Below are 11,701 nucleotides of genomic sequence, written 5' to 3'. Positions count from 1 at the left end.
TCAGAAATCAACTTACTCAGCGATCTACATAGCACAGCAAGTCACTCTGCTTTAGATACTTTAGGGAAAGGTTCCTGGTGTTGGTTTTAGAAAGATAAATATATAAGAGTCAGTCCTGCTTCAGAAATCAAATTACACCAGCACTGCATATGTTACTGTGTTAGATACCTTTCTTCTATTGTGCTATTCAAAAAACATCCATTTAGCACAAAACATCAACCTCCTACTCCATATGGACCTCGCCCTCCTAGGTAAAGATTATTTATTTTTTTATTTTTATGCATTAAGTTATTTCCCTATCTTTATTTTTTCGCAGAGTACTTGCCATGCTCTTACCAACATGTTGCTGCCATTTGCAGCCCTCTAGCCCTTTCCATTACTTTTTTAGAGACATTTTAGTACTCAAAAGTTCTGGTCCCCATTGATTTCAATGGGGTTCGGGGTCAAGTTCAGGTCCCGAAGCTGGACTTTTTTTTCGAAGTTCAGCCGAACCCGAACTTCCAGGTGTCCGCTCAACTCTAAACACAGTATAAACTTCAGTATTCATGTGCAAAACAGCAACAAAGTGCCAGTGTCAAGTTACCTGGATATCAAATAGGAAAGTGCTCCTTCGCCCCCCCCCCCCCCCATCATCATAAAACGAGCACTATGCTCACACACGTCACCTCAATGCGTATTCGTCACAGTACATCATTAGAAGTCACGTGACAAATACACATCGAGACACCGGCGGTGATGTGTGAGCATGCTGCTTTTTTTATGCACTTTGTGAGTACCCCGATTTGCGTTTTATCAATATTTTAAACTACTACACCATTGGCGTAAATATATACAATATCTCTCATCTCCCTTAGTCAGGATCACTGCTGATATACCGTATTTATCGGTGTATAACACGCACCCCAAGCTCAGAAGGGAAAAAAAAAAAAAACATTTTGGATGTCTTGCCCAGCGTCCGTCTTCTGTCTTGCCTGGCGGCCGTCCAGCCATCTGCTGGCTTGCCCGGCGTCCATTGGTGGCCTTGTCCGGCCTTGTCGGTGTCCATCTGCCGGGGGTTGCAGCGTTGTGTTTGGCGCCTTGGTCGAGCTGCTCCGAGACAGATTTCCGGCTCCTCTCGCATGGCTGTGGGCCTAGCCGAGTGCCCAGGACACTCGGCTCGGTCTGTCGGCAGCGCACTGAGACAGAGAGGATTGGCGTATAACACGCACCCACGATTTTAAAGGAGAAGAAAAGTGCGCATTATACGCCGATAAAAACGGTATCAGACAGGGCCCCATAGGGAGACTGTTTTACCTTAGATCTCTAAACAGTATCAAGAGACACCTCACCAGAAAACGTCTGGAGTCTATGCTGCTTGTACCCAGACAGATCTCTCATATATATATATATATATATATATATATATATATATATATATATATATATATATATATATATATATATAGTTACCTTACAACAGCAAGGCAACATCCTCACTAATCACAAGGGGAAGGAAAAAAAAAACAAAAAAAAAAAAACTTTGCTATTAGACAGACGGCTGTTTTGCCGCAGTTAAAAGCACTACAAATGTTTTGTGAAATTCAAGGCTCCAGGCACTGCGATTAGCTGCATTTGCACATTGCGATAACATGCGTTTAATTGCGGCTGCGTTTAGCTGCGGTATTCATTTCCATAGCAACCCTTTTTATTTTTTGTTTGGGTCGCTTGAATTCTAAAACCCTGCTATCCGCAGTTGACAAAAAAGACTGCGGTTATGTGCATATAGCTGCGCTACATCGCACCTGGACGCATTCAATTCTATTTGCACCAAACCGCATGTAACGTAATTGCACGCAAACACTGTGTGAATGGGGCCATAGGAAAACAGTGTGCTTTTAGCTGCGGTAGAAAAATAGAAAGTCCGCAGCTAAAAGCACCATTCTATCCGTCCGTCTGAAAGGGGCCTAAGATATCCACGTTGGCAACTTGACACCAGCACTTTGTTGCAATATTGAAGGTTTTTTGAATGCAACATTCTACGAGGACTTTCCTTATGCATTTGTTTTAGCACAATTGCACGCACTTTACCTGAAGGTTTATTTAGGCTTCATATTTGGAGAGTTACATATGTTTCATCTGTTTTAACAGATCTTAAATTTGATTGACTGATCACCATTTCATAATACTAGTTATATTCACTTAGTCCTTTTCCACTCACCCTATACAGCGTAGCAAACCCTTTTTTGAATATATGAGAAACACTCCAGATATTTCTTGGGGGAAAACCTTTGAGTATTTGTATATTCAAACCATTTTAATGCAATTCATGCATGTCTACATGTTTTTTTTTACTTTTTAGCAGTACCGAGATGTACTCAAAAACAGTTTTGTGGTGGTCTATGTTTGTCCAACCTCAGCAACTTCCCTCACCCCCTCCTACACAGAAGGATGTGAGCTGTCCCCAACTTGAGGTCACCATTAGGCCTCAAGGAACCCAGGACTGATGCACTTCCCACACAAGAAAATGTAACTGTGCATACAAGGTATGTGATCTGGTTTGGAAAATTTATGGCAACATAGGACAAACTTACTAGAATTCTAAATGCAACAGTCATTGTGTACTAGTACATTGCAGCACATGACTTGAAGCAAGGGGCAAAAGAACAGCAAGTAATGCAAAATATTTATTGATACAAAAATGGAACAGAGTGATAGTTTACAGCAAATCAGCTGAAAGGAACACAAGTTTTCACTGGGGTATTAGAGCTCAAGCAAGCATGCATTGGCCAAGGTTAAGACAAGACCACAAAATGTAAGGACATGCAACACTATTGCAAAGCTAGAATGCCTCAGATGGAGGCACAAAATGTGGCAAGTCAGTTCAAAGCCAATTTAGTGGTGACTTTTAGGACAAAGCGACTCCTGAAATAGAAGCAAGCTCATTCTGCTTCGCTGGTTGTGTCCGACACATCAAGATCTTCCTCCCCACGTCGACCAGCCAATGAGTAAAAGGGATCTACCACCCAGTTTAGAGGAGTGTTGTTAACCAAAAAGTCCATCACATCATCCATGGAATCCTTCATATTTGTGAACTTCTCTCTCCTGGTTTTCATCAAGCTGTCTGAGAGATCTTTAAAAGCAGAGGCGGAGAGAAAATTCTGGTAGAATTCTGCAGCCATGGCACTAACATTCTGAGCTTTGTTCTGGACGTTTTGTGGAAGGCCTTTGACACTGGACACCAGAGAAAGACATGTAGTTTGCAGTTGATGGGTCAGATTCCGTGCGATGGTCAGAGTGCGGTATTCAATTTGCTATAGATAGAAGTATTATTAAAGCATTCTAACCCATTGCTAAATTCTTACTCAAGTACTGAATGATACTCACCTCAGTGCTTTCAGAGTCTCCACAAGGATTCTGTTCTGTGCTTTTTGTCCATGCCACCCATTTATTGTACAGCTGTCCCTGTGCATCATGTACCCTTTGATTGGCATCACTCATGTTCTTTCTGGCAAATTCAATCTAAAGACAAAAATCCTATGTTAGGGGGTAACTTTTTTTTTTTTTTTTTTTTTTTTTTTTTTTTTACAGACAGTAATGTAAACTAACATAACAGGCCAATTAACAATCTTTACCAAACAGTTTAAGCCTGAAAAAGCTTCTACAATATTGACACAATGAACTAACCAGTTCAACAGTGGTATTCAGCTGAGCAATAGCTTCCTGGCTTCTGCATTTAGCATCTCTGAATTTTGTCAAAGCCTGTTGGTAAGCACGTTTGCGGGCCTTTGTAGAGAGTGATCCCAAGCGAACATAGTAGCTTGCATTCCCTGTTGGTACCTCAAACCCCTCTGTTTTTGCAGCCTCCTTTGCTAAAGAAAAAAAAAAAAAAAAAAAAAAAAAAAAAAAAGTTAATTCACTCTGCATTTGGCAGCTTTACCATTAATAGTTGACAAAAATGTGTTATATTTTCAGAAAGTGCTCTGCCCATTTTTCTGTAAACCATTGGTTTGTCAAAATTGTACTTTTGTCATCCAATGTCTGTAAAGCAAATCAGAAAAAGCACTTTAGCCGAGCCAAAAGTTTTTGCTTTAGAGCGAATTAAAGTTTAATTTGTGACTCTGCACTACAAATATGCTGGAAGCACAGTGAATTCAGTTTAGGGCCAACTGTCCAGAGTAGGAAAAGTGGTCTGGTTACTCCTGTCACTTTTAAGGCCTACAACCAGGGCAGCCATCACAAATTATGGGGCCCTTACAAAGCTTTAGGCAGGCGCCCCCCCCCCCCCCCCCCCAGAGCAGAGAACCGCTGCAAGATCAGCAGGGGTGGTGACGAAAGTGTCATCTCTTCTCTCTCCTGCGAGATAAGCAGATGGGGGGGGTTGGTGCTGACAAAACAAAGTCAAGTCTTCTCTCTGTCGCAAGTTGCTAAAGTCAGACAAAAAAGCCAGGGTAATGCCTGTACCCCCCCTGATTGCAACTCTGATAATTGGGGGGGGGGGGGGGGGGGGGGGGGGGAGTGTGGTCATCAATGATAAGGACTGCACATGTACTGGCATCCCTGTTGGGGGTGCTCACTTTGCTCAAAGTGAGCATAGCTTTGCCAAGCATGACAGCGTTGGAAACACTGCTGGGGTGCTTAATGTTCCAAATGCTAAACTGCTTAAAAATGGTCAGTTTACTTTTTGCAAGGTGATGATCTTACACTGTCGGATTTAAAATGCCTGTTCCATGCAGTACTGCAGGATGGAACACAACAACGCTGTGGCAGCACTGAATATAAGGCCATAAAGATAATAAATCCTGACCACTGCATGGCTCTTACAGCTCTGGACCCATGGAGGGATATTTTACAATATGAGTCCAGTAAACCACTTTGATTTTAGGGTGTAAAATTAAACTTGCAAGTCACAGGATAAATTTGTTAGGATTAGTTCCCAGCAATACCTTTAAAATCTCAGCACTTACCTAGCTCCTCATCAGTTGGTGGCAGATATTGTTCCAGAAGAGTCTCGGACTTCGTAAGTGCAATATCAACACCACTGCTCATCTTACGCACTGCATTACTCCCAAGCACAGTGTTAATACTTCCATTCACAACAGCCTTGGTCATCTCCAGGCTGCCAAACACAGCTCCCCTGGTCTTATCAACCACTCCTGTTATGCCATTAATCACAGCATCTTTGGCACCAACAACAGTCTCAGAGGCATTAGCAAAAACCTAAAAAAAAAAAAAAAAAAATTTACACAAAGCGATTAATGTTATTGCAGCTAGAGAAGAGAGAAAAAAAAAAAAAGTTTGTTTAAAATGTAAACTGTTAAATACAGGCTACCTTGTCACTAGGCTGATACAAAATAGGCAGCCTCTCTTCAATCTTGTCAAGCCCAAAACAAGCAAGGTTGTTTGCCATGGCAACTAAAAGATGGAAAAAATATTTCAGTCTGATGCAACCAGTATCAAAGATTACACAGCTCTGCAGTAAAGTTCAGGGTGAAACACTGAGCAACACTGTCTAGCTATATGACATTTCACCTACTTACACAAGTTGCCGAAAAACCAAGCTTCCTGGCTCTGCAAAAATTTACAGCTACAAAAAATTCTACAGACTGGAGACTGATCAAACTGCATGCTTAAATATGAGCTCAAAAACATTTTACTAGTTTGATATTTTGGCATTGAGGCTCCCTAGCACTACAACACCCCACCCCATAAAAGTGCTGTTTACTGCAACAAAACATGCCGTCCTCCAATCGTAATTAGAAGAAACTTAGCAAGAAAAAGTTGACATTACCGACTTTTGCCATCTTTAAGTGAATTTGTCCTGCTAGATCAGTGGTTCTCAACCTTCTAGTGCTGTGACCCCTTGATAAAATTTCCCAGGTTGTGGGGACCCCTAACAGTAAAATTATTTTCATAGCGTGGGTTGAAAGCACCCAAGGCAAGACAAGTAATTTTCACCCCTAACCCACGGACATTTAGCGCTCCCTGAGTGCCTTCCACTCGTACAGTATTAAAAACCCTTATAGTACATTTTTGGGTGTACCACTCTCTTTGTTCTCCTTTCTTTCCCTTTCATCTCTCTCTATCCTAATTCCTTGTTTTTTCCCCCCCCATCCCTCCCCCTGTCTTTCTTGCTCTCTTTTTTTTCCCCTTTCTCTCCCATCTTCTTTGTCCCTCCCCCTCTTATCTCCATTCCTGGGAGAACAGTGCGGGCTTCAGGAACAGCCCAGGATTTGGGGACCCCTGGCAAATCATCATTTGACCCCCGAGGGGGTCCCGACCCCCAGGTTGAGAACCACTGTGCTACATCAAATCAGGATTGCCCCTTTTGCAGGCAAGTGCCTACCGTTTACAAATTCAGCAAAGTTCTAACAATAGAGTGCAACTGTATTTTAGAGGCTGATCTGCTGACAGCCTAAAGGTTTACTGCTGTTCAGGGGCTCTGGGCTTCAGCAAAATGGCAGCCGCCCACAAGCAGAAATGCTGGAGGCACTTTACCCACTTAACCCCCGGACCATATTGCTGCCCAAAGACCAGAGCACTTTTTGCGATTCAGGAATGCGCCGCTTTGACAATTGCGCGGTCGTGCGACGTGGCTCCCAAACAAAATTGGCATCCTTTTTCCCCCCAGCTTTCTTTTGGTGGCATTTGATCACCTCTGCGGTTAATTTTTTGCGCTATAAACAAAAATAGAGCGACAATTTTGAAAAAAAATGAATATTTTTTACTTTTTGCTGTAATAAAGAGGAAATTTTTTTTATATATTTTTGGGGGATGTTTAGGACGATACGTATTCTACATATTTTTTTTTTTTTTTTTTTTTTTTACGAAAAATAAGCGTTGATTGGTTTGCGCAAAAGTTATAGCGTTTACAAAATAGGGGGTATTTTTATGGCATTTTTATTAAAAATTTTTTTTACTAGTAATGGCAGCGATCAGTGATTTTTTTTTTTGGTACTGCGACATTATGGCGGACACTTGACACTTTTTTGGGACCATTGGCATTTTTATAGCGATCAGTGCTATAAAAATGCATTGGATTACTATAAAAATGCCACTGGCAGTGAAGGGGTTAACACTAGGGGGCAGGGTTGGGGTTAAGCATGTCCCTGGGTGTGTTCTTACTGTGGGGGGGTGGCCTCACTAGGGGGGAAACACCGATCCTCTGTTCATACATTGTATGAACAGAAGATCAGCATTTCCCCCCCTGACAGGACCAGGAGCTGTGTGTGTGTGTACACACACAGCTCCTGGTCCCAGCTCTGTAACGAGCAATCGTGGGTGCCCGGCGGCGATCGAGCCCGCGCACGGGAATCGGGGGCAAGCGCACACGCCCCTAGTGGCCGCTCAAAGAGCCGCCGTATAGCCATGTGCCCTCGCCCAGGAGAGCCGACCTGCCGCCGTAAAATGACGGCAGCTGGTCGGCAAGTGGTTACAGTGCACACAAATTTTGGTAGCACAATTACCAATGTGGAATGTACGTTCCTTTCGAACAAGGATTTGATAAAGTTATGGGTAAAGTTATAGGTAAAGTTCCACTTTACAGGCTGTTAAGATTAGCCTAATGTGACCAGATTTTTTAAATGAAATCTGGGGACTTTACACTAGTAATGGTGGCAATCAGCGACTTGTGGCAGAAGGGAAAAAAAAAAAAAAACCCTCCCAACATTGAGATGGGAATGAGGGACACCTACTACAAACATGTAGGCATAGGACACACCCCCTAAAAAAAAAAAAAAAAAAAAAAAAAAAGAGGTTAATTAAATCCACAATGGCTTTTTTACCACTACTATTCCTTTATACTGGCTTTTAAAGTTTACAAATGCAGCAATTTATAAATTTAATGAAAGGTTTAGCACTGGGATTAGTGGCAAAAATATGCACCGTCACTACTAATGATACTGGCTGGGAAGGGGTTAAAAGCAGGGGCGATCAAAGGGGTAAATGTGTTCCTAACCAGTGTTCTCACTGAGGGGGGGGGGGGCACTTTTACAAAGGCATATCCCTGTCTCTGCTTTGCAGGAACACAGGATCAATGTCTTCTATGCTGAAAAGGGTGATCTGCCTTGTTTACATGGGCAGACCACTGTACAGGTAACCGTGAGGCATAGAGTGTCGGGCACAGTAAAATTTGTTATAGGTCGGTCATCATAACACAAGCAGCAGGAACTCCATGGCTCCGTCAGCACTGCCAGCCAGAGCCATGATGTCAGAGAGACACGCTGATTGCAAATATACTACATTGCACTGACACTCACAAAGCACACCTGCGTTGAAGCCTTGAAGGCACTGGCAGCCCCACAATCATATCCGCTTCCCCTGTTTCTTCTGCTGGACGCTGTCAGCCGAGTCACCCTGCCTGTCGCCACCTCACAGCCTCTTAACTTTCCGGGCCCCAGCTACTGGGTGGGCAGCAGAAAAAAAAAAAAAATCACCCTGCCGGGGAGGGCAAGTGACTGGCCAGGACTTGAGCCAAGGCAAAAGAACATGCAAACGGGGAATCGGAACGGTCAAGAACCCGAAACTGAAGAAATAGTCCTTCCGCTCCGACCAGCACATGATCAGAAAGGGGCACAGATAATGTGTATATATAAAAAAAATAAATTAATATAGCCACATACTCTGAGGTTCCAGTTTGTGTATTATTGGCATAGCTCCATTAACAGCCACTGTAGTAATGGTCTTCGCACTCTTCTCTGCCACGCCGCAAACAGATTTCAGGTAAGGATGGGCATCTTTAGTGTTCACATAAACGGAAGACACTATATCATAGGTTGAGCTCACCAAGGGAAGGTTAATAAACCTAACCACGACATTCTGTTGAGGAAAGCAAAGGGTTATACATCAGCATGCTTCCAGACATTTGAGGTTATAGTCATCAGCTCACTTAGATGGCAAGTGCAGCAGTTACATAAGTTATAACGTTCAACCATACATTTTAAAAGATGCAAATAAGAGTCAGTGTGGAAGTCAACATATTGTATGCCTAACTACAGACTGAAGTCGCCCATCACCAAAAACTGAAGTGCTGCTTAGCCTCTACAAAACCCCAGCCCACAAGCTGGGAGTAGATCCCTTTTGTAAGGCAATACAAACCCCACCACCCAATCTTTATCAAGCCTCACTAAAGCATTATACAATTTTCCTTTAGATTTACCAAAAGCATCCAATATGGGGGTCAAACCTATGCACATAGGATCTGTATGCAATCAGGCAGGCCCTTATACTGCATAGGTAAACCTAAAATCTAAGGAAATTTAATAAGAAAATGTTAGAATGTATGGCCAGCCTAAGTGTAGCACTACCCCCCTGAAGGAGCTGCTGGTTATTTTCGGGCGGCATGTTACCTCTTTCTCCTCGCTGTCTAGGGGAATAGATGAGAGTTGAAAAAGTTAAATGTCCACACTTTACTTAGATTTATTTTGAAGAACTTGGTAATAAATAAGAAGGTTGAAGGGGTAGAAGGGTAAACAGGTAGATCGGTTCGGTTGCCTAATTTCAATCAGGAAACACTCCCTACTTCCAGCAATAGCTTTCGTCGCCACTCTAGCCAGAGTGAGTTTGCGCACCCGGATAGGTCCTTCTCTCCGGCCTAGCGCACGGAACAAAGTACAGTCTCTGCCACAGACCTTCCTTTGAATGGACACACTGTTGGTCCAGAACCACCTGACACAGGATTCAGCACCCAGATCTCTCCAGATAAACTTTCGTAGAACTCAAGTCTGATAGGCGATCATCAAGCCTCTCAGTACATGGTGCATCCTTCGATGAAGTTTCCAGGCCTCTCCCGAGATAGGTCCTTCCATCAAGCGGCTTCCTCCCTCCAGGATGGACAGCACAGGATTACCTTAAAAGCGCAGACCCTGTCTGACTACTGGGCCTACTTGAACAGATCACAACCCCAGACCAGCGTGGACCCGCAGCCAGGAACACGCACCCCCGTCCAGGAGGGGCACGAGGTGGTGGGACGACAGACCAATCTCAGACAACCTCGAGCCAGTGACGTCTGTTCAAGTACCCCTCCACAGCCGGACGACCAACCCCCACCGATTGGCTGCCAAGGGGGACACCCAATATCACCCTAAACTGCTGCCACCCTTTGGCCTGGAGTGATAACAGCCCCAGATGAACAACGGTGGTTATTCCCATCTCAGCCATGGCTGAAACAGGCCAAATTTAGCCAAAATTACACAAGTCTGAGTCAACACTCAATCTCCCCTCTAAATTTAAAGCAGCGCCTGCCCAACAGGAGCAGTCTGCTACACAAGCAAAGAAAACAACTAAATTTCCATCACTGTTGATAAGGAAATTGCTCCCGCTATTGTATTCTGACTGTGGAAGGTCTCCCAGAATACAAATGATCACTGCTGGCAGCTATGTGGGGGGGGGGGGGTGTTGCCTATAGTTCTACCTTTAATTTTAGGCTGGGTACATTTATGCAATTGCAGACATTGCATCACAGCATATTCCCATGCACATCACATAAAAGGTTTGTGCAATGCAAATTCAGCCACAGTTGGTATGGCTGAAATCGCATTTGCACCAAAATGGTGCAGGACCTTTTTTTGGTCTGCACTGGAATTAGATTGCATGGCTGTTCAGACCCATGCAATCAGATTTCATAGTGGGCACTGTTATGCAAACAGATTTGGGGGTGTCATTAACTTTATACTGACAACCGCAGCAGAGCAGTGTGGCCGGCCTGCGATTCTGGTACAACGTGGGAACCCACACAGGAATCCTAGTGGGTGCCACATTGCACCAGTGTAAACCTAGCCCTAGAGTGTTGTAAAGGCAGAATTGGGGGTGGACCCAGTAAAGGCAGAATTGGGGGGATCCACCCCACCATGAGGCCTTCATATCACTTTGAGAACAAGGTTTGTCTGTAACTTGTATATTTGTTAAAATGTTCCAATGTGATCAGATTATGGTTTCTAGCAACAACAGTAATCTATGCCCACCTGGGAACAGATCACATCAAAACAAGGGGAGGTGGGCAGGGGGACCTGCACCACCCATACACTCGAGACACCTCAGACTGGCTGTAGGATAGAAAAGCTGCATCAGCTGACTGCCATGCTCCCTGGAATCCTAGCAATACCAGCCTAATATTGGGAAATCCTCCATCATGGGTCATAAAAAGGGTCATTGATAAGGAAAGAGGATCAGAGCCGTGGGTGTAGATCAGGTCATTAGAGCAGAAGGAGAGGCAGGCCCTATGGTAGCTCCTGGAATTACCTGTTGCTCTTGTTGCTGTTCCACTACTTCAGCCATAATGTAGAACCTAAAGAGGAGAAAACACACATGAAAAGAAGCGCACAACCATAGAGAGCTCAGCCAAGAGGACATAGGTACACCAGAAACCACTCCAGTGAGTGTGAAGACCCAAACAGACCATATACGTACCACAAAGACACACAGCACTTCCTAGAACACCACAAGCTCACCAGAGACTGAATAACGAGGAGAAGGGCTGTTCACTTATTTATAGGGCGTTCGGCCCCGCCTCCATCACTCAGACCTGCCTTCCCTCACCATCAGCTGTCTAGAATTGTCGCCTCATCCCTTTAAACCCAAACACATATGAATTACACTGGTTCTGTGGCTAATTAAGGTGGTAATTAAACTCACTTGTCGCCTTATCTGCATTTAATTAGTCTCAGAACCTGTGTAATTCAAATGTATTTGGGTTTAAATGGATGCGGTGGCAACCCTACAGTTGACT

The 11,701-nt window shown here is 43.9% G+C and overlaps 1 protein-coding gene across 1 annotated transcript; it reads right to left on the bottom strand.

The window, feature by feature from the left end:
- Window positions 1-2,650: 2,650 nt before the first annotated feature.
- Window positions 2,651-11,491, bottom strand: LOC120945613 (perilipin-2-like). The gene is made up of 8 exons (XM_040359924.1): window positions 11,383-11,491; window positions 11,215-11,260; window positions 8,598-8,793; window positions 5,309-5,391; window positions 4,944-5,196; window positions 3,664-3,848; window positions 3,364-3,498; window positions 2,651-3,290 (listed from the first exon to the last, which is right to left on the bottom strand). Exons 2-8 carry the CDS (start codon window positions 11,248-11,250, stop codon window positions 2,919-2,921), a joined length of 1,260 nt encoding a protein of 419 aa, XP_040215858.1. The 5' UTR covers window positions 11,251-11,260; window positions 11,383-11,491; the 3' UTR covers window positions 2,651-2,918.
- Window positions 11,492-11,701: the final 210 nt, after the last annotated feature.

This window comes from Rana temporaria, chromosome 1 (genome assembly GCF_905171775.1).
Source record: "Rana temporaria chromosome 1, aRanTem1.1, whole genome shotgun sequence".
In the NCBI taxonomy this organism is placed as follows: Eukaryota; Metazoa; Chordata; class Amphibia; order Anura; family Ranidae; genus Rana; species Rana temporaria.
Note: the sequence above shows the minus strand (reverse complement) of the source record. Positions and strands in the feature narration are given on the sequence as shown.